Source organism: Heloderma suspectum, chromosome 6, assembly GCF_057233095.1.
Source record: "Heloderma suspectum isolate Gila_16-S chromosome 6, 16-S_ref, whole genome shotgun sequence".
In the NCBI taxonomy this organism is placed as follows: Eukaryota; Metazoa; Chordata; class Lepidosauria; order Squamata; family Helodermatidae; genus Heloderma; species Heloderma suspectum.
Genome location: NC_139463.1, coordinates 105408141 through 105431950, shown reverse-complemented (window position 1 = coordinate 105431950; position 23810 = coordinate 105408141). Strand labels below are relative to the sequence as shown.

Sequence of the window (23810 nt, the reverse complement as noted above, 5' to 3'; positions counted from 1 at the left end):
CCAACCGGAGCCCAGCGCAAAACAGTGGCTTGGGTAACTGGACATGCCTGTGAGGACATGAGCAGTCCAGCAATTTGTGGTCAGTACTGGTGCAAAACTCACAAGTCCTTTCACACACAAATCCATTCTCAGTTTCCTCCCCCGCTTCCTCCCCCCGTTACCCTGGGGAGAAGATTTTTAAATTGTTGCTACCCTTGCACCAGGAGTCCCCAACGCAGCGCCCAACAGCACCCATGACGTTCTCTGCTCCCTGCCCCCTTCAAAAAATTCCTTTAATACAAACCTTGAAAGACCTTAGGGCGGAAGTTCTCCTTCCTGTTCCCACAGAGTTGCTTTCTGGTCCCACCCAATCTTCCACCCACACCTTTCCCCTTTGCTCTCTCTCTCCCCTCCCACCCAGTCTCTAGCCTCACTATTTCTCCCCACCTCCTCTTTCCTTGCTATATTTCTCCTTTCCGTGTCCCTAGCCTGGCTCTTTCTCTACCCAGCTGCTAGCCTGGCTCTTTCCCCCTTCCTCCCTCCCAGCATCTGGTGTCACTGTTTCTCTCCCCTGTGTGTGCGCGCGCGTGCGCACACAAACACACACACACACCCCTTTAGCTCACTTATTGGGGCCTGGCCAATCAAGCTAGCCGTTATGTGACTAGCCACATCCACTGTGGAAGCCATTTTGTGGCGGCACCCACAGCAATTTCTCAAATTCCCAAATGTGCTCATGGGTCCAAAAATGTTGGGAACTCCTCCCTTAGACAAATGGGAGACAGAAACCTTTGCCAATCTACTGTAAATCACCCAGAGTTCTACCAGTTGGTTGTGATCATCTACCTTCTGCCTACCCCTGGTCTAAGATTCATACAGAGCCCTAGCAAGATCTGCTGAACATCACCCCCCCCCCCCCGTGTCAACTCCAGAACAAGCCCACTGCTTTTCTCTGTGGCTGTTCACCACTACTCTTAGGCAGGGAAGTCTTGTCTGCTGCTACGTTGCTTTTGACTGAGGAACCTTTTAATTAGCTTTTGAGGAACCTGGGTTTTCCCAGGATACAGTTTTAAACCTGTGCAAATTTCCGTTTTAGAAAAACAATTGTTCCAAAGAAGAAGACACACTTTGTTTTTAGATGGTTCATGCATGGGTCATAAAGGTATTATATTAGGAGGTCGTCACTGTTATCACTCTCTGGCTGCTCTCCAACGGAGGGCTCCTAGGAAAAGTTGAAAGGCACTGTTATTCCATCGTTTCCTCCTTAACAGTTTTTTTTTCTGGTAATTCATTTTCCACTTCTGAAAGTATAAAGCTGTGCTTTAATACGCAATTAAATATGGGGATTTTTAAAAAACATTCCGTTGCGGGTGGAGTGTTCAAATCTACAGTTCTTGTCAAAATGTAAAACATGGGTAGGAAAAGGTCAAATTGGGGGCCACTGTCAGTTGCCTGGGACCTCTCCACCCTTCCTTGCATGCAGTCCCAAATGGTGAACGCCTCTTGTTTCTGATCCAGAGCTGCACGCAATTGGGGTGAGATCATCTGTTTGTTGGGATGTGACCTTGGCTTCATTTATGATTATTCAGTGGTGGTTTGGGATGTGTTACACCTGTTGCTGCATGTACTTATTACGAAGGGATGAAGACTTGGGCCAAAATGAATTCTATGAACGTGAAATTCTTTTGAATTTATCAATCACAGCAAGAGTCAAGAGATACCCACACCCACACAGACACAGAAAAAGGCAGAGGATTCCATTAGTAGGTTAGCTACAAAGAATTTGGGATACATATATGGTGAAATTTACACAGGTTTTCAGGAGATAGGCAATCTATCTGTACAAAAGATACAGTACAGATACATTCCTATAGTAGGAATGGATAATTACTGGAATTGACATATAACTCGAACATATCTTTGCAAATATTGGTATTTTAATTCATGTATAAGGAAATGGAATAATTTGTTAATGATATATCTATACATATGTACATATATACATATATATATATATATATATATACACATACACTACAAAAAGATGTAAAATTCTGTATAGCTGTTATAGTGATGGCTGTGTAAAACTGGTAAAAGGTGGCGATAAGACACCCCCTGCCCTGCCCTGCCCTGCCCTGCCCTGCCCTGCCCTGCCCTGCCCTGCCCAAACATGCTTCCAGGACTGTGAGGTTTCAGCAATTCCACAACTGCACTTTGCAAGTGCAGAAATTCATATTAGGTGTAGGATTCTGTATCCTTATCATCTTGACTTTAAAACAACAACAACACCCGGGAATCAAGTTTCCAGGCTTTATGGCTGCAACAGCTGGTCAAATTTTAAAATACCTAGGGAAGTAGGGATTGGGTAGGATTGCCTTGGCAGCAGAGTGAGCAAAGTGTAAGGAAAAGCATAATACATTTATGCAAAATTTATATTCCACTGTGGAAAAAAAAATGTTAGAGGTGCTTTTATTTAGGATATTTGTACCCTGCTTTCCAACAAAAAATTCTCAAAGTGCTTTACAGTAGTAAAATTGGGAAACAATGAGAACATCTTAATTGTGAAGCTTCTGCCACAGTTTCCTCTTTCCTCTTCCTTGAGTCTTGTAGGCCTCACCGGGCAGACAGTATTGATACTTGGTGGCTTCTAGAACTCTCTGTAGTGGTGCCTGTTGGAGGTGTCGGGTGGGAGGGGGAGAATGTTGTAAGAAGGCCTCTTCCCCATTTCTCTTGTTGCTGTTGTTGCCTCATCAGTCCCACAGTGACCACAGGAGAAGGGCACCCTTTTGTCCTGGGAATGTGTTACTGGGCCCAGGTAACACAACATGTTAGTGTCTGAAGAGCACAGTGGCTTCTTGTCACCTGGGTAGATCTGTCAACTTGCAAAATATGTTCACACTGCAGAGTGGGAGGACAAATCTCACACTTGCAGGGTTTACTATTTTCTACTAGAACCTCAAGGTCCACCAACTGCAGCCAGATGCAAAATAGTGACGGGGTAGTTGGGGCCCATAGTGACAAGAGCTCCCTGGACCTGCTCCTCCTCTTCACCCTGGCAACCTGCTTCTTTACCTGCCTCTCGCTCTGGCCCAGAGAACGGTGGTGGTGAGAAGGAGAAGCAGTAGATGGCCCCGCCGACTTGCTCATTGGTTCTCTGCCTGTCAAGTAAGCAAGTAGTAGTGATGATGACAAAGAGGATGATGAGCAAGATCAGCTGGTGACAATGGAAGTGAGAAGAAAGACTCTGTGAGGGAAGGGGCTCTCTTGAGGGTGTCTTGCCCAAGGGCCCTCCAGAACCTGGAACTGGCACTGGTGGGCAGCAGAGCCAATTTACGTCCTGCACCTCATGAGCCATATAATAGGATGACCGGCATACACAAATACAAATCGAGATCTGAATTACTACAACTCAGGGTTTCAAATAGTCTAATTTAACCTAAAAATTGATCATAGAATCACAGAATTATAGAATAGTAGGGTTGGAAGGGGCCTACAAGACCATTGAGTCCGACCCCCTGCTCAATGCAGGAATCCACGTCAGAGCATCCCTGACAGATGGCTGTCCAGCCTCGTCTTGAATGCCTCCAGTGTGGGAGAGCCCACCACCTCCCTAGGGAATTGGTTCCATTGTCATATTGCTCTAACAGTCAGGACATTTTTCCTGATGTTCAGCCGGAATCTGGCTTCCTGTAACTTGAGCTCATTATTCCGTGTCAGGCCCTAGGATGCACCTGAGAAGTGAGGCTATGTTTAGGCTAAGCTACAGGTGGCTGTGCTGGGAAAGTTCTGATTGTTTTCTTTCTGAACAAGCACTGATGGCCTATGCTGGGAAAGTTGCAGATGAACGCTAATTAACGCTTGCTTCTGTCATGCTGCCTCACTGCTAACACGTATGCTATAAAACACATTTTACCCCTTGGCTCTGGGTTCAGAGAAGCTGTCTGATCCAACCATTGGGTACGCCTTTGTGCTGTAAGTACTCAATGAAGTCTCCTTGTAAGCAAACTGGATCTGGCTTATTATCTCAGCACCTCCAAACCTTAGCAGCCCACAGCTGGGGCAATATACCTGCACTCCGGGATGATCGAGAAGAGATCCTGGCCTTCCTCTCTGTGACAACCTTTCAAGTTGATATTATTAACCAGTTGAGAGACCCTTTCTAATCTATTGCAAATCACCCAGGCACTTGCCAGTAGATACAGATCTACCTTCTGCCCACCCCTGCTGTAGATGTATTTTTCTTGGTTGCAGTGTTTGTCCAAGATATTTTGTTGCCTGAAGTGGACCCCCACTGGTGTTATGGTTCTCCTGTCCTCTGGCCTCTGACTATGGTTAACACATCTTTTTTAGAAGTCTCGCCATACTGTTCAGACACAGATTAGTATCTTCATCTATTACCACCTTGCAGAATGGCTGGGCCAGCTCTGTTTGCTGTGGAATTCGGTTTATCTCTGGACTTGTTTCCCCCTTTCATACTGGTTAATAGTGTTTCTTCAGTTTTGTTCTGTGCTTGTTTACTTCTTGACCAAGGCTAAAAGAAGCTTTTTATCTTTTCCTGTACGTTGGCCTAACCTTTCCCAGAATCTCTCTACCCAAACCTGCCAGAACTACTGGAACAAAACAATTTCGGAATGGTCTCCTCTTTATCCTTGTTTACATGGGTTCAAGTTTAAGACTAAACATCTATTGATCTAAAACATTTAATACACAACCCTTCAGTTCCAAAAGAAGTTCCAGGATTACTTAAGATAAAATTAAACGAGGCAGAAGACTCAACAATATAAACATACAAACAATGTAAAAAAATGTTGACAGCATTCAGGTCAGAGCTAAAAGGTCTAAAAGAACATAGAACAGAATTAAGGTGATTTTTTTCCAAGCTAAGACAGCACAGTTTATTTTGCATCAAAGTGTAATTACTTGTCCTAAGTGTTGCTAGCAGGCCTAAATATGGTACCCATTTTCTAATTAATACAGGGAAGCAATCCTGAGGGTAGCGGGCAGCTTCAGTTGATCCTGAATAGACGACACACTACAATTTTTTTTAAAGGCTGCAATATGGATGGATTGATTAAAAAAAAATCAGTCTAGACATACTTCTGTTAAAAATCCCCTTGCTCAGCAAAATGTGCAGTAAGAACAGAAGAACAGCCCTGCTGGATCAGACCAAAGGTCCATCTAGTCCAGCATTCTGTTCACAGCTGGCCAACCAGCTGTCGACCGGGAACCCACAAGCAACACTTTCAGAAGATGGTTGTCAATTTTTAATGCAAGTACTGGGGTTGTTGGTGGCAGGCACCATCTTCAAGGAAGCATACTTCCTATATGCACTCTCTTTCTCTCACACACAATGGTGCATATGCCTCTTGTAAGGTGGCACCTGCTATGCCATATACATGCAGCACTGAAAATGTTTTCTCATCCCCCTCAGAACTATTTTATTCATATGCAATTTTTAACTGATTTCTTTAACTTGTCAACAGGCCTAGCTTTTAAGGATTAAGGACTAGGTAGTAAATAAGAAGCATTTCCACGTGAGGGAAGAATTCATGTGGACTATGTGAAACTGTCAGACTTGTTTACCTTGTTTCTCCTGAGAAAGAGCTGCATACATCTTGTAACACTTCAATAACTACCTCTGTACATAGTTAATTACCACATTTTAATTGCAACAGACTACTTAGGGTGTAGGCAGCTCTAGCAGTCCAATTGTACCTGTTCCTCAAGACTGGAGTTCCAAAAGACATAATGCCTCTGCAAGCTTTATTATTTATTTAAAAAAATATTGCTGCTTTTATCAAATAATCCCAATGCAGAGTACATAACCAATAAAGCACAGTAAAATCACACCAGCATCAACCAGGGGAGAGCAGAAACACAGAGAAATAACAGTTTACCAGATGCAACAAAACAAATTCAGTCAAAAGCCTGGGTAAACAAATAGGTCTTTAGGTGGCGTCAAAACTTGTAACACTCAGCGCTAACCGTATATGAGGGGGGAAGGAGTTTTGACAGTAAGGGTTTCTGTATTGAGAACGCCCTCTCAGGTTGCTGCATATTGAACCTCAGGGAAGTGTGGCACCATCAAGGGGGCATCTCTCCTAGAACTTCATATCCGGGAAGGTATATAAGGGAGAAGGAGCTCCATCAGGTATCTAGGTCCTGAGCCATATAGAGCTTAATATGCCAGCACAAGCACCTTGAACTTGGCTCCATAGGTACTGGCAACTAGTGCAAGTCTTCCAGGACTGGTGTCATATGTTCCTGGTGGGCTGTCTCAGTCAGAAGCCTAGCATTTTGCACTAGATGCAACTATGGGGCCAGCCTCAAAGGCAGCCCCACGTAAAGCACATTGGCACAGTCCAGTCTTGAGTTTGCCAGTGCATGGATCACCATGGTCAGGCTATCCCTTGTCCAGGAATGGTGAACCAACCAACGTTGGAAGAAGGTACTCCTTGCTGTGAAGAGACCACCAGTGCCTCCGCAGACAGTGATGGATTTAGGAGCACTCCCAAGCTATATACCTGCTCCTTCAGAGGGAGCGCGACCCCATCCAGAACAACTGACTTCTCTAATCCTCAGATACGGGAGCCACCTATCCACACTACCTCAGTCTTGTCAGGATTCAGCTCGGCTTATTGGCCCTCATCCGGCCCAGCACTGCATCCAGATACCGATCTAGAGCCTGCGCTAGCTTATTGGCCTGCCAATCCAGACACTAGTCTAGGGCCCCAGGTGAAATGAGGTGGCCAAACAAACCTTCCAGCCATCTCCACCCACTTTGAAGCGGAAGCCTGCCATACAACACTGCATATTGGCTAGCACCCGTGCTGTCAGCAAGAAAACTCCAGTCCCTAGAGCAGTTTTGCACTATTAAAGTTTCACTTTTTAAAATAAATTAGGTGATGAATGGATGTTTGAGTACATGAACATTCGTGATGGTGCATGTTAAAGGTGTAAGAAAGAGAAAGAAGGAAAACTCAGGAAATTCAGTTCGCTGGTGTACATGTCTATTCTTTTAACTGTGATGCCAAGCCCTCTCTACGAGCCAAGAGTCTTGCTGAGAGTTCTCTTTGACGCTAAGTCGGGTGTCTGTGCCCATAATCTGTTGAGGCAAACAAGCATGCGGCCTGATCGTATGTATGTCTACCAAGGAGTAAATCCCACGGCACTCGGTGGGCTTTACTCCCAGGCCATTGTGATTTAAGCTTGCAGCTTGAGGCCTCGTCTACACCCGCTGCAGGTTAAGGTGTGAACAAGGCGGTTTGAGTTCTGAGGTGGCAAAATGGACTGTGCTACTTCAGACTACAGGTGGTGGCTGCATTTTTTAATGTCCCCTTTAAAATACCCCCTGAAAGGAAAAGAAAAACAAACGAATGAGAGAGATTCTAGGCCAGTCTGCTCCCTGTTTTTTCATATAGGGGGACAGTTAAAAAAAAATGGCCCCCTGTCTGGAGTCTGAAGTAGTTCCTCCCATTGTACTACCAAATCCTGCAGCTTGTGCAGACCGGGCCTCAAGAGAGTTTAAGGCGGATGGTAGCTGCTGGCCTTTGTAAGGTGCTACAGCGCCCTTTGTCCATTGGTTACTCTGACTGGCCTGCTAGAGCACTATTTCGAGGTATGTTGCAAGTTCGTAGCAATAATGAAGCATCAAGAATGTTGGACCAAACAGGAGTTGGCGTAATGGTAATGAAGATATTTGGCTGGCAAAACTCTGTGGCATTTTGCAGAAACGAAGACTTCTTAACAGCCATTTGCTGTAAACATGGTACACCCGCAGAAAGAACTGAGCTGGCAAGAGAGTGGAATGCTATTTAGGCAAAAGTGATGCCAAGTGTTCTTCTTAGGAGATATGTTGTCTGTCTGTCTCTCCTCCCTATATCTTCATCTGTTTTCTATTTATTGTTAAAGGAACCTCCATGTTGGAAGGCCACCTCAAGCTCTGTAAAGGGCAGTTTGACCCCAAAGGGATGCATGGACAAAGCTTGCAAATTATTTGGCTGGAACAAGTAGACATGTCAGATTTGTATTTTCTTTTTAATGAGTTGCCGACACCAGGGGTGCTTCCAGATGAGGCTTTTATCACGCCGTCAACCTGCCTCATTTGTGGAATTTTGTGGGGAGGGGGCAGACATCATCATCCACCCGTATTCCCCCCACACTCCCCAGTGTTTTCGCACAACTTCTTCCCTCTTTTACTCGTACCGTGGAAAATTCATTAAGTAAGAAAAGATGAAATAGCTGCACAGTGCCTTTGGACAGGTAGCATTAGGAGCGCTCCGTCTGGAAGTACCAAAAGACTGAGCCACAATCTGCCACCTCTGCCCCATTCACTTGGATTTAAGCAGAAAGGTGTCCAGGGTGAAGGGCATGGCCGGCCCAGTTACAGAGGCAAACCAGGCAACCACTTGGGTGGCCAAAATTCTATAGCTGTTTCCTGTGCTTTAAGATTTAACAGCTTTCTTTTTTCTCTTTTAAGCCCTGCTTATAGGGAAAGTGGGCATTTTAAATTGTTGGTAATGGTGCCCAGGAATCTGTGGACAGGACTTGGTTATTATTAACTCACGAAGAGCACAATAATGTAACAGTTGAGTTACTGAAATTAAGCTAATCGCGTCCCAGTCAGCTCCTGCTTGTTGTAATGTGCTATTGTTCTGCAGCTCCGTAAATGCTAAGATGAAAAATGTGTGTACAAGAAAGCACAGTTCCTACTGAACATCCATCGTTAAATGGCGGTGATCCGTGGATGATTCCCAAACCACCACAACCCGCCTTTGGATGGGGGTGGGAAATGTTCCCTTGTCTGCTTTCTTTGGGTTGACTCTCAAGACAACGCCACAAGAGTTTGAGTTGCATTTTGATAGCAACTGAACAATTTGTTTGGATGTTTGAGTAAATAAAATTTGGGGTGGGAAATTGATTCTAACTTTCAAAGGGAGAGTGTTTCTCTGTTCCCTTGTGGCCGTCGGTGCAATCTGAGACAGTGTTTGGTACAAAAAGATTTAGCCTACTTGAGTTTGTGTTAACTGCCCACCTCCGTTTTAACTGTGTGCTTGTTCTCCATCACTGGAAGACATTGGATGGAGGAATTTCTTGACTTGGCAGTCAAAAAACAAATAGTATATAATAGATGGGGAGCTAGCAGTAAAACCAGTGGTATCTGGTCTACCATTTGGAAACTGGATTTATCTTCCCCTCCCCTCATATCTGGGTATCTGTTGTGGCTCACCACACTTTTACTTCCTGTCTCCCCGTAAACTTTTTCTTTTGGTCTCCTCTGCTTTCTCTTCTTCTAAATGCTGGTACTGGAATGGGGGGTGGGGGGGATTCCAGGAAAGGTGAGTGGGTACCTCTATAGGTTTGGTTTGGTTTGAGGTTTGGGGTTTTTTTTGGTTTTTTCAAAGCCATTACATAAATAAAACAAAGTGAAGATGAGGGTTTTCTTATCTGCCCAAAAACATCTCTCCTACCACGTTTTGTTCAACATTCAGCCTGAATGATGAAGAGTTCTGATAACTCTGAAACTTGCTTGTATCTTCCAGTGCAATCTATACAAGTCTACTCAGAATGAGTCCTGTTGATTTTAGTGGGGCTTTTAAGTGAGTATATGATTGCAGCCTCGGTGACCATTTTAGGTGGTCCATTCATGGAACGAGAATTGCCAGATGTACAAGCTGGGTTTAGAAAAGGCAGAGGAACTAGAGATCAAATTGCCAATATCCGCTGGATAATGGAGAAAGCCAGGGAGTTTCAGAAAAACATCTATTTCTGTTTTATCGACTATTCTAAAGCCTTTGACTGTGTGGATCATAACAAATTGTAGCAAGTTCTTGGTGGTATGGGGATACCAAGTCATCTTGTCTGCCTCCTGAGGAATCTGTGTAACGACCAAGTAGCAACAGTAAGAACAGACTACGGAACAATGGACTGGTTTAAGATTGGGAAAGGAGTACGGCAGGGTTGTATACTCTCACCCTATCTATTCAACCTGTACGCAGAACACATCATGCGACGTGCTGGGCTTGATGAAGCCAAGGCTGGAGTTAAAATCTCTGGAAGAAACATTAACAATCTCAGATATGCAGATGATACCACTTTGATGGCTGAAAGCGAGGAGGAGCTGAGGAACCTTATGACGAAGGTGAAAGAAGAAAGTGCAAAAGCTGGGTTGCAGTTAAACCTCAAAAAAACCAAGGTTATGGCAACCAGCTTGATTGATAACTGGCAAATAGGGGGAGAAAACGTGGAGGCAGTGACAGACTTTGTCTTTCTAGGCGCAAAGATTACTGCAGATGCTGACTGCAGCCAGGAAATCAGAAGACGTTTACTTTTTGGGAGGAGAGCAATGACAAATCTTGATAAAATAGTTAAGAGCAGAGACATCACACTGACTACAAAGGTCCGCATAGTTAAAGCAATGGTATTCCCCTTAGTAACCTATGGCTGCGAGAGCTGGACCATAAAGAAGGCTGAGTGAAGGAAGATAGATGCTTTTGAACTGTGGTGTTGAAGGAAAATTCTGAGAGTGCCTTGGACTGCAAGAAGATCAAACCAGTCCATACTCCAGGAAATAAAGCCAGACTGCTCACTTGAGGGAATGATATTAAAGGCAAAACTGAAGTACTTTGGCCACATAATGAGAAGACAGGATACCCTGGAGAAGATGCTGATGCTAGGGAAAGTGGAAGGCCAAAGGAAGAGGGGCTGACCAAGGGCAGATGGATGGATGATATTCTGGAGGTGACGGACACGACCTTGGGGGAGCTGGGGGTAGTGACGGCCGACAGGAAGCTCTGGCGTGGGCTGGTCCATGAAGTCACGAACAGTCGGAAGCGACGGAGCGAATAAACAACAACAAAACAAAAGCATTGCTACTGTTTACTTTGGGGACTTTTTTCTCCTTTTTTGGAGATATGATAACCATCAACCTATACCTATTGGAAATAACTTGCCACATAGTTGGTTGAGAAGAAATAGTTCTAAATCTGAAGAGTTCAAAAAGAAAGTTTCTAACCTGCAAAGTGATGTTTGCTTTTAGAGCAGGGGTACAGAATCTCAAATTCTCAAGGCACAATTACAAACAATTCCAACAAGAAGAAAAGGTGGAAGACAACAGAAGAAGCCAGTGTGGCTTCACAAAAAGCTTAGAGATGACCTGAAAACAAAAAAAGACACATATAGGAAGTGGAAAGAAGGCCAAGTAACAAAGGAAGAGTACAGGCAGGTAGCACAGAATTGCAGGGATGGCGTCAGGAAGGCTAAAGCTGAGAACGAGCTGAGGTTAGCAAGGGATGCTAAAAACAACAAAAAGGCTTTCTTCAGCTACGTGCATAGTAAAAGGCAGAGGAAAGAAGTGGTTGTTCACCTATTAAATAAGAATGGCAAAATGAGAACAGATGACAAAGAAAAGACAGAGATGCTCAATTCCTACTTTGGCTCAGTCTTCTCCCAGAAGAGGTCTATGACCCCCCTGGCAAAGGCGAAGTACAGGCTGAAGGGGCAGGATGGCAGCTTGAGATCGATAGGCATATGGTCAAGGAACACCTAATGACTTTGAATGAGTTCAAATCTCCAGGGCCAGATGAACTGCATCCTCGAGTAATAAAGGAACTGGCAGAAGAACTCTCAGAACCGCTGTCTATTCTCTTTGAGAAATCATGGAGGACGGGCAAAGTGCCAGATGACTGGAGAAGGGCTAATGTTGTCCCTATCTTCAAAAAGGATAAAAAGGAGGAACCTGGGAACTACAGACCAGTCGGTCTGACATTAATACCTGGGAAAATTCTGGAGCAGATGATAAAGCAATCCATCCGTAAGCACCTTGAAAAACAATGCAGTGATTACTCGAAGCCAACATGGATTTGTCAAGAACAAGTCCTGCCAGATGAATCTGATCTCATTTTTTGATCAAGTAACCTCCCTTGTAGACCGTGGGAATGCTGTAGACATCATATACCTCGACTTATATGCAAAGCAAAGCTTTGTCGAAAGCAAAGCTTTCGACTAAGTGCCCCATGATATCCTGATGAGCAAACTAGCTCAAAGTGGGCTAGATGAAACAACGATCCGGTGGATCCACAGTTGGCTACAGAATCGGACTCAAAGAGTGCTTATCAATGGGACCTTCTCCAACTGGGGAGAGGTAACGAGTGGGGTACCGCAGGGCTCAGTCCTGGGCCCAGCGCTCTTCAACATTTGTATTAATGACTTGGAGGAGGAGGTGCAGGGAATGCTGATCAGATTTGCAGATGACACAAAATTGGGCGGGATAGCTAATACTTTGGAAGACAGAAACAAAATTCAAAGTGATCTTGATAGACTGGAGCGCTGGGCAGAAAACAACAGAATGGCATTTAATAGGGACAAATGCCAAGTTCTGCACCTAGGAAAAAAAAACCAAATGCACAGTTACAAGATGGGGAATATGTGGCTCAATAACACTACAAGCAAGAAGGATCTTGGAATTGTAGTCGATCACAAGCTGAATATGAGCCAACAATGTGATGTGGGTGCAAAAAAGGCAAATGCTATTTTGAGTTGCATTAATAGAAGCATCGCTTCCAAATCCTGGGAAGTACTAGTTCCCCTCTACTCAGCACTGGTTAGGCCTCATCTGGAGTACTGTGTCCAGTTCTGGGCACCACACTTTAAGAAGGATGCAGACAAACTGGAGAGGGTTCAGAAGAGGGAAACAAAGATGATCAAGGAACTGGAAACAAAGCCCTGTGAGGAGAGACTGACAGAACTGGGCATGTTTAGCCTTGAGAAGAGAAGACTGAGGGGAGATATGATAGCGCTCTTCAAGTATTTGAAAGGTTGTCACACAGAGGAAGGCCAGGATCTCTTCTCGATCATCCCAGAGAGCAGGACACGGAATAATGGGCTCAAGTTACAGGAAGCCAGATTCCGGCTGAACGTCAGGTAAACTTCCTGACTGTGAGAGCAATACAACAATGGAACCAATTCCCTAGGGAGGTGGTGGGCTCTCCCACACTGGAGGCATTCAAGACGAGGCTGGACAGCCATCTGTCAGGGATGCTCTGACTTGGATTCCTGCACTGAGCAGGGGGTTGGACTCGATGGCCTTGTAGGCCCCTTCCGACCCTACTATTCTATGATTCTATGATTCTATCTCTTTCCAAATTCCATTTCAGAGACGCTCTTGGGGGCTGCATTCCAGTGGTGGGCGGTGCTTCAGGCAAAGTGGGTGGGGCCAAACATACCAACATATTGTAGCGCAAGGCTGTTACTGCCAATAACTAAGACTTACGACTCATTGGACTGGCCAACAAGATCACATTACACCAGCACTTTTCCAGCTGCATTGGCTGCCAGTCCATTTCCAGGCCCGATTCAAAGTGCTGATATTAACATTCAAAGCCCTAAATGGCTTGCGGACAGGTTATCTGAAGGATTGCCTCCTCCTGTATGTGGGGTCCTTCTCCAAGAGCCCCCACCAAAGCAAGTGAGGCAGGTGGCTACCAAGGAGAGGACCTTTTCTGCTGTGGCCCCCCAGCTGTGGAATGAGCTCCCTAGAAAGGTTCACCTGGCACCTACGTTGTTCTCCTTCCAATGCCAGGTGAAGACCTTTTTATTCTCCCAGTATTTTTGCTTTTTAGCTTCCTAATCTTTTAGCTCTGGTGTTTTAAATCTGTATTTTGACTCTCTGCATTGCTACTCGGTTTTATTCAGGTTGTACCAGAATATTGTGGTTTTAAGCTTTCATATTTTATATTGTTTTATGCTGCACTCTGTGGCTTTAATTTTTGTGAACCGCCCAGAGAGCTTCGGCTATTGGGCAGTATAGAAAGAAAGAAAGAAAGAAAGAAAGAAAGGCGTTCCAACCATTCAGAAAGGGGGGGGGGGCTACACAAATGCCAGGAAAACATCAAATGATCCAGGGGAGGGGGTGTGCAGAAGAGTGGAGCATGGCCATTTGGAGAAACTTGAGGGCTGAATTTGGCCTCTGTCCCTGATGTTCTGCCCTCTTGTTTTAGAGGCTGTCCATCTGACACTCTACAAAAAGCATTGTACAGAGTCTTAAGATGTAATAGCCTACTCAGGAGTAAAAACAAGCCCAAGAACAAAAGGGCTGCTTGCATTCTAAGGATCCTACGGATGTTGGCTTAAAAATAGGTCCGTATAGGAATTGGACAATATGCCAACATGTGATATCAAACTGGTGATTGCATTCACAAGCATTAAGAATCTAAAAGATCGTGACCACCACCAGACTTTGTAAAACTCTGCAAAAATTGCCAAAATAGGGCCCCGAGAGAGTTGTTTTTTCTTATGGAAAATGTAGTTGTTAAAGGTTTATGCGTTTTAAATCAAATACGTTTGCAAAACCTATAGACCATGGCTAACATGCATTTCACCACATGCAGCCCTAATCAAATTATATATGTGTTGTATGCCTGCCAAAAATTAAGTGGTTGACAATCTGCAACACATTCTATGTGGCGCTGCCTTGGAAGAGTGTTTGGAAACTTCAGCTGATCTAAAATGCAGCTAGCAGAGTAACAAGTGTAGTTTGCCACAAGGTACACAGAACTCCCATCGTGTTCCAACTTTATTGGCAACCAGTTTGTTTACACTGCTTATAGGTTGCTTTGGTAAATTCCCTCAGAGCACCTTACAGTAAATGATAAAATCACAATTGAAACAATAAATCATAAAATTTCAAATTAAAGCACAACATGGCATAACACTGCCATAAAATAAGATGCCAGCATAAAATCACAGTGCTTCCTACTGCAACTGAAACAAATGGGTAATGTTTCCTTGTTAACGGTTGCCTCCCTTCCTGTGTATCCCCTTGTTGAATTTTAGGTTGTAAGCTCCTTTGGACAGGTGGCTGTACTTTTACCACGTCCTGTTACCTGTATCTTTTACCACAAGATGTAGTGATGGCCACCAATTGGGATGGCTTTGAAAGAGGGCTAGACAAATTCCTGGAGGAGAAGGCTATCAATGGCTGCTAGTCCTGATGGCTCTATGCCACCTCCAGTATCAGAAGCAGTAAGCCTATATACACCAGTTGCTGGGGAATATGGACGGGAGGATGCTGTTGCATTCATGTCCTGCCTGTGGGTTTTCCGTCTACAGCTGGTTGGCCACTGTGTGAACAGAATGCTGTATGAGATGGACCCTTGGTCTGATCCAGCAGGGCTCTTCCTATGTTCACCATGCACACTAATGGCTTTATATCTATACTAATAGAGAATGTGTGTCTGTCAGTACCATAAATTCAGCACCATGAAATCTAGACACTTGAAACTTGGCATGCATATTAAGGGGGCCCTAGGGGTTTTCACCTCAGGGTTATTTTGTTTTTAAAATGCATTGTTTAATTTAAATTAATTTAAATGTATCCCTGCATTTGAAACCTGCGGTACCATCTTCAGTCACTAGATGACAGACTTCCCAACCAGCACATAACTTTGCAGCTGGGACAGTTTGGAGCTGGGAGGGAGCAGCAGTCTGAGAGAAAAAGTTATATGGCTGTTCCCTCCCACTGGGAACAGCCCCCCTTAGCAGGAGCAGCCCCCCTTAGGTGAATGAAGTGAGCAGACGTCTTCCTTAGGGGGCTATAGGGGTACACCATGGCAGGGGCCATGCCTAGGGGTGCCAGTGGGCATGGCTTCACTCAGGGCAGGCACAATGTGTCCAACTCTGACAGCTGTGTAGATTTGCTTGAAGGCTTCGCTGTATCAAACTAAAGGCTATTTCAACCTTTGCAAAGCCAGGTCCATTCACTAGTAAATAATAATACGATGAACACTTAAAAGGCCTGGGCAAACCAAAAGGCTTTCACCTGGTGCTGAAAGTAAAAGAAAGATGCAGGTAAATCTCACCTGCAAGGGAATTCAGAGGATAGGGTCCCACAACATAAAAAGATGCCTTAGACCAGTTTCAAGTATTTGTCCAACTAGCTTAGATCCATCTCTGAGGTCCTGCTCCATGCGTGGGCACATGTGATACAGTCTTTTTGGTAGTGGCCCCACAACTTCAGAATGCCTTCCGGTGGAGGAGGGGGCTGAGATTTCACTTGATTCCATCACTGAACATCTTCGCAGAGGCCGTAAACCATTTGCTGTATTTCAGGGGGCCTTTGGGAAAAACACTGGCTGGCTGATTTTACTGCAGATGTGTTCTGTTGTTTGTTTGTTTGTTTGTTTGTTTATGTGACAGTTTTTCTGGTATGCTACATTTCATATGGTTTATCATTGTTAGGTGTCTTGGAGGGGAGCCATGGGACTGAAGTTGACTTTAATAAGACATCTAGGGAAAGACTTTGAGAAACCTCCAAAAATGAATTGGCAAACCCCAGAGTTCCATTTCAGCAGAAGAGGAGAGCTCCCCCTCTAGTGAAATGTTTCTGTCTCTTTGTGAGGTGTGCAAGCGGAATTTGTGGAAGAAGTGTGGGAGCAGGATTGCTACCTGACCGCCACATGTTGATGGGCTCTGTCTGAGCAGAGCTTACGGGCACAATCGTTATGTAATCTTCGGCATGAAAGGAAATGAGTGGTAATCTCATAATGGAGGTAGCATTTCCTTGCTTTCTCATTTCCTCCCACCCACCATATATGGGCGACTCGGTGACTGATTACCATCACAGTCACAAAGCCACTCTTCTACATATGGTAGATCAGAAGAAGATTCAAGTTTGCGGCTACCTACCCTGAATAAATGAGCAGCTTCTTCTTTTGTCAGCTTTCACTATAAAAGGATTTCCTTTCAGTATTTGCATCCTTTGAGAATTCACAGGTAGGATCTTTAACAAGTTTTGATTTATGTTGGTTGCTTATGCTGATATTGCCTTCAGAGTGTTTGTGAATTGCAGATGCTTGAAAAACATGATTGAATTTTAATGGTATATACTATTTGTGCTTTTACCAGTTCTTATTCAAAAACCATCTCCATCCTTAGGTGAAATACACAGGTTCCTTGGTAAGTAGAAAATAGAGGTTGTATACAAACTGTCTAATTTCTTGCTAAGAAAGCAGGAGGTAATTTTTGATGGTGTACAATGTTTAAAAAAGGACAATGGAAGCTAAATTGGGTAACTTTACCTAGTAGTTGGAGGGGATGAACCCTCAGAGAATTAAGTCCCAGTTTCAAGAGCATCTTCCTTCAGTATAGGGTCCCATGGCTGAATAGCTAAATTTGGAACGATTTTTCATTTTCAGAAATGAGTGATCAACCATTGTGTGTTTGTTCTTCCCAGCAACCCTTGGGAGAGCCCCAGGTGCAACCTGAAACTATCATTGTACCTGGTAGAGCCTCATTTGAATATCTGCAACCTCCTCCCACTTTCTATCTTAAGACTGTAATGAAATGCAGACTCCATGGCTTAAATGTCAGACACTGTTTTCCTCCCACCACCCCCAACTTTTGCTTTGTTTACCATCTTGCCTGATGAAGAGTTCTGCAGAATTCGAAAGCTTGCACGGTATTTTGTGACCTTTGATTTGGCCTAATAATGGATTCTGGATATTTTCTTTTGGAATGTTTCTTTTGGCCACCAACATAGCTACTTTTATTGTTGTATGAACTGGGAGCGAGAAATATTTGCAGATCTACAAAAAATTACCTAGAGGTTGTAGATCCCAGTCCACCTTCTGGCCACCCCTGCTGTAGATTCTCCTGATAAACGACAACAGAAACACATGGGGGATTACTTAACTATAATTACACCTTATCGGCCTTCCATCATTCCTCTTATTTGTTCAGCATCCAAGACATTAAAGTAAGTGTGTGTGTGTGTGTCTAGGCCTAGGGTAGCAGTTTAAATGAGCACTTATTTCTCTGGAAATGTATTTTTATTTTAACCGTTGATTATTGCATGCTCCTCAGTTGGTGGGAATTTGCAAGGCCAACGTTACTTGTGATGGGTTTTTCATTTATTTTGGAGAAAGAAGCACTGGAGACTTATGGTGTTTTGTAATACTTGGTTTTATTTATAACTATACAAGTAGAGCATAAGTGGAGGAAGCAAGATGGACTCCTACTAGGTAGTGGATCCACTACATCCCACATTATACCACCAGACAGAGAGGCACCTGCCCCACAAGATGCTTGCAGTTTACAGAGTTTGTCTGCCTGCTCTAAAACTGCCGAATGCTGACACACCCTTACAACGTTCCAAAGAAATCTCTGTATCCAGTACTGGCCCTATCATTAGGCAGAGTGAAGCCACTGTCTCAGGCACCAGATTTTGAGTCACATGGAAAGGCAGTAAAGGTTAACTGTTTAATTTGTTACTGTATTTCTACTGCCAGGAATGGGGAGAGATGCTTGTGAGATTTGCTGCCTCAGGTGCCAAAATAACTTGAATGGCTTCAGATTCTATGCACCTTGTCTTGGGTGGTGGGGGTGCCATTTGCTGCCCTGCCTCAGGCAGCAACATTTCTTGGGCCGCGATTTCCTTACAGATAGCTCCCAGGAGTGTCCTTTTGTCAAATTCCAGAGTCCGGTGGAGGCTGGTGGCTCTGATGTCAGTGTGGCGGTAAGCCCACTCTGGGTTTCAGTCAGAACCAGGCAGAACTCTAAAGGAACTATCCAAGGTGTGAAGCCTCCTCTGCCGGAGTCTGATCAGCCTTGTCTTTTTAAGGTGTAGCCATAGTGACAGATTTGTTCAGAAGAATTCAGACAGCAAAACTCCAGCAATGCTTATACAGCGCTTGGATGTCATTTCTACGGGGCCAGGGCATTTGGAAATGCCTTTAATTTCTGCATCTTTTGACTCGTCTGAATAACGGTCTGCTTATAGGTCAGGGAGCCATTGAGAGAGAGTGTGTTGATGTTTCTCCCCCTCCCTGTGTTTCAGAGGGAGGGTACGTGATTATTCAGCAGTAACACATACATCCTCTTTGGCTGATTCGCGTGTTCTACACACTGAATGATGAGATATGTAAGCAATTAAACGGAGCATACATACTTGGTGGGCACGCCAAAGGCCAATGCATGCTTTAAAAAGAGGGTGAGTCACTAACTTGTCTGCTGGTGTTGCTATATATTGTTATGAGGTAATTTAAAAATACCAGCAAATGAAATGCTTTTAAAATACACTGGGTTTTTTTTAGCATCCTAACTGTAAATCTATCCATGAGGAAGCCTTTAAACCTTGTGACTCACCTCCCCATCCACCATACTGCTTCTACGCATGTATGCATGTGCACATATCCGAAATAATTTAATTGGAAATGGAGAAATGGTGCATTTTCAGTGGTGTCAGTAATAGCTTTTGTTGCGCCCCTGTTTGTTGCGGTTCCATTATAAACCCGTGTTCTCCCGTATCACCTTTCTTTTTATAAATTAACGTGTGGATATGAGCGTTGAGCACACCTTTTATCATTTTAACGTTTACTTATCTGCTGGGAGCAGGCTCGGAAAGAGAATCGGAGGGCAGCGCAATCCCCATGCAGTCTTATCGCAAATCAGCCAGGAATTTTTGATAAGATTGTAAGCAGCTTAATCTGGCTACCCAGTGAGGACTTGGGCTGAGCTAATTTAAAACTATGTCTCCCACATTCAAAATGAGCCCTTCTATCCGCTGCATATGACGTTGTCTCAATCCAGCCTCTTCTGCCGTGGCCCTGGATGGAATGCAGGAATTTGAGGTTGAAGAACTCCCACCCAATTCATGATCATCATCCAGCTCTTGGCGGTATTCTGCCTGTTATGCAGCTATTAGAAGCACAGGAGCTTTCCTGGGAAAATGAACTGAGAAGACTACTTGGCATTGGTGGAGGGGACTTCTATGAAAGTCTTTTCTTGCTCCTAACTTACTTTCTGTTCTTCTGTCCATCCATGCCCCTTCACACTCTCTTTTTCTGCACTGGAGCCCTTCTCCATAAACCCAAGATTTACCATTCTGTGTTGCTCCCCTGTAGCATTAAACCTCTTTACCTCCCAGCTCCTCTTTCGTTGATGTATTATCAGTCTCCCCCAGCTTGGTGCCCTCTGGATGTCTTGGACTACAACTCACATCATCCCCAGCAAGCACGGCCAGTGGCTCATAACTCTTCACACAGATCAGTCACTTTGTAGCCATTTCAATGAGTTTCAGTGGCTATTTGGAAGGTCGGTTCTCTTCCGTTTGGTCACCTGGAGATGGCCTTTGAAGACTCCCATGTAAGCCAGCCTTTCCCAACCTGGTGGCTATGTTGGCTGAGCGTGATGGGAGTTGTAGTTGAACATACCTGGAGGACACCAGGTTGGGGAAGGCTGCTCACTTACCATCTGGGAATTTTGATTTCCAGCTTCTGTTCACTTGCCTCTCCCAAAAGTCCCTAGTTCTTTCTCCCCCATCTTAATGGCATCCTCTCTGAATCTTCCCCACCCAGGGCAAATGGGGTCGAAAAGTAGAAACCAGATCTACCTAGTGACCGGCGGCTGTGGTTTTCTGGGAAAACATCTGGTCCAGATGCTTCTGGAGAAGGACCCTACCCTTGCAGAAGTGCGTGTCTTTGACTTGCACCTGGATGAGAGCATGCAGCAGCTGGACAGAGGTGAGAGGTTTGCACACCCACATCGTGCTTTCCTGTGCCATGCAGGGGTTTTCTGGCCAGCTGTGTGTGGTTATCAAATTTCTGTGGGTCTTGCACTGAATGAGCAAATACATTTGAGAGTCAACAAAATCCCCCGAAGGAACTACCGTCTGTATCTACAACTGGCCAGGGGGCCCCAGTGGGAAGGAAACTGATGGGGTCTTCGATATGACACTGAACCCCCACCTTCTCTGGCACCCCTAAATGCTGACCTCTCCCAAATGCCGGAGAACCTCCCAGTTCCACTATTCCTGGTTCAGGTGCCATAATTACTGCTGTGACATCAGCAGTAGGGGCACCAATGGCTGTTGGTTTCCCCTTGTGATACATTTGCATCCTTCAATTCTACTGGTTCTAGTAAGAGAGGTGAACCCAGCATCGGGGGTAAAGGCTGGTAGCCAGACCCTTGGCTAGAAAACAGTGTTCCCCAAATTGTTGAGATTTAGTTTCTGGTTGTAGTTATTTTGGGGTGAGGAGAAAGTGCCACTGGGAATCTTCTTTTACAAGTTCTAATGTTGATCTTTGAATTCTAAGACATGTTCTCCAGGTGAGCCCCAGCTTTCATTTTAAGCCTTGGTTTTATAAACAGAAAACAAAATATTTTTCCATTGATCGTGGCAACTTGTGTGTGTTTACTGCACATGAGTCCAAACACTCCTGATTTGTTTTATTTTTTTAGATTAAAGGATACATGCTAGAAGACCTGGGGGGGTGTCTTCTTTTATTCCTCTGTTTGTTTTTAATTTCCCCCTCCCATTGGTTTCAATGGAAAGGAAACTAACAGACCTGATCCTTTGAAAAAACACACCATGCTTTTTAAAGCATACCTGTGTCTCAAAGTCAGAAGGTTCACATTTTAAAAAACACAGCTGGTTACATTTCCCTCTCCATGTCAAAAGCCAAACGTCTCTTCCAAACTTCGGTAATGAATGGTTGGAGCGTGTGTGTATCTCATTGGCAGCCAACAGCAACATCATTCTTTTTGTTGCTGTTATGTGTGACCTTTGATTCCCTTATGCGGAGCAATGCTGTGTGTGCTTGGTCAGGAGGAAATCTTACTGTGTTCAAGGAGGCTTGCAGGGTGATCCTAAATCAGAGAGGGATCAGCCTGGTGGACTGGCTCTGTCCCGCAAGGGCAGGGCGTGTATAGTGGGGCGGTGTGTGTGTGTCAGTCGTCAAGTGTGGTTCTTTTTAATCCCCCCCATTGTTTTCAGTTGGAGGGAAATTAGCCCTGAGGCTTCTCAGGGAAACAAGGGGGCTCTGGATTCCCCAGATTCAAGGCTGCTCCTGACGTGCCCCCAGAATGCCCTGTTTGGGGGCCTTCTGCTTACAGAAACACTGCTGGCAGTACTCCTAGGCCCATGGAACTTTCCACAGGTGTACTGCGGCCCTCTGGGGTGAATGTGCCCCACTATCGATGGAGCTCCTCTCCACTGGTGGTGGGGCACTTCTGCCACATCCTGCCCCTGCCCCCCCATGGCTCTCCAAGGGGTGGGGGTTAGAATTGCTTTCTTCCTCCCAGCAAGTATGTTCACATTTTCAGACTCAAACTCCTCCTTTTGATCTGTGCATAAATATAGGAATCTGAGTATGGGTGCCTGGATGGTGCTGGGTATAATCAGAGCTGAATTCAAGGGTGGGGGCAGGGCACAGGCATAGGTGAGGAAAGGAGCATTGGCCCATTTTATTTATGTATTTATTTTTTAAAAACGTATAGCCGGTCTTTTTAAAGTAAGAATTGTAACGGTGGCTTATAAAAATTCTTGGGTTGAAATAAATCAATGCAACAAAGAGCCTTGATAAAGCCACCGTGGGCATTTGACTGCAGGGTGCGGTATAAATCCCTATAATGAATCAGTATAACAACTTGAATGACCAATTCAGAGCCAAAGAGAGGTCCTCAGGTTAGAAGCCACATCGTGTGTATGGGGAGTGTACAATGATTGTTTCATATCAACAAGAGAAAGGCTCTAGCTCTCAAAATGGGGTGTGGGGACTTAGCCCTGGCTCCAGTTTTGTCCTACTGGTCATAAATTTGATTGAGGACTGGCAACCCAGCTTACGGATAGTATTCAACCTTTGAATATTTCTGTCCTCTGGAACGCACCACCAGCTCAATTTCAATTTAAAGTCAATCAGTCAACCTTTATTTACAGTCAACAGACCATTAGCGCAACATATTAAATATGCACACATTAATAAAATGCATACTAGTCAGACAGAGAGATACAAAATCAGTAAAGAACTGAACAGTAGATATGTCTCTACAAGGAGTGTAATCAAACAATCCTAAGTGGTCTAGTGAGGATAACCAGGTTCAGGAGTTTAGCCACTTGCTCAGTAATTAACTTGTTAGTACCCTGGAGTAAAATAATCATAAGGGACTCAAAAGAGCGGCCAGAGAAAAACTATGTGATGGGAATTAATAGATCTTTTCTGGCCTCTTGATAATAGCTACAATGGAATAGAGCGTGCAAGATAGACTCCACCTCAGTGTTGTTACATGGGCAGCATCTGTTACTCACTGGAGTTTTATTAAATCTGCCTTCTAATAGTTTGGAGGGGAGAACATTAAACCTTGCCAAGGAGAATGCCTTCTTGTATTTAGGAATCATTAGCCATCCTAAATAGGGTGTTCCATCTTCTTGTATTTAGGAATCATTAGCCATCCTAAATAGGGTGTTCCATCTTTACAGGGGAGGCATGATAGACCCAGTAACTGAGGGGAACATGGCCCCCAAGCTGCTCCTTGGAGTTCCTGATAATCTATGTCCAATAGTCGCTGTTTAACAACCATTTGGCACTCTCTAGGTCCAGAGACAACAGATAGGAGGGTGATAAACCTACTGAGGTGACTTTTTGCACCACAGCTTTCATCCAAGGAGATTCAAAAGAGTCGGACAGTACCTGGGAAGCCAGAGAGTTAGGAGTAAGCACGAGACTGCAACGGAGCCAAAAATGGATAGAGTAGATTCATGCCAAGCATTTTAGGGAGTTCAGTCCAGCCTCCAGATTAAGGGTAACCTCAGCAACACACCTGGGAACACCGAAAATATCCCTAAGAAAGGATTGAGTTCCTTTGATAGAACTCTTAGAAAAAGGAAAGCAAATCAGTGCCTCAAACAGAATCTGAGAAACACTTTTGGCTTTGAAAACCTGGATAGCTGCTGGTAAAAATTTCCCACACTTGGTCAAAAAGAAACAGGATATCACACCCACGTTTTGCTTGGCTTTAGCCTTGACAAATTTTTCCTGTACACTCCAGCTTACAGCTTC

General features: G+C 44.5%; 1 protein-coding gene across 1 annotated transcript in view; it reads left to right on the top strand.

Moving 5' to 3' along the window:
• HSD3B7 (hydroxy-delta-5-steroid dehydrogenase, 3 beta- and steroid delta-isomerase 7) overlaps positions 1–23810 on the top strand; it is a 56584-nt gene that overhangs the window by 10083 nt on the left and 22691 nt on the right. Inside the window, exon 2 of the mRNA XM_084806063.1 lies at positions 20331–20495. Within this exon, the coding sequence (XP_084662189.1) occupies positions 20336–20495 (160 nt within the window). The 5' untranslated portion in view covers positions 20331–20335. The remainder of the gene's footprint in view (positions 1–20330; positions 20496–23810) is intronic.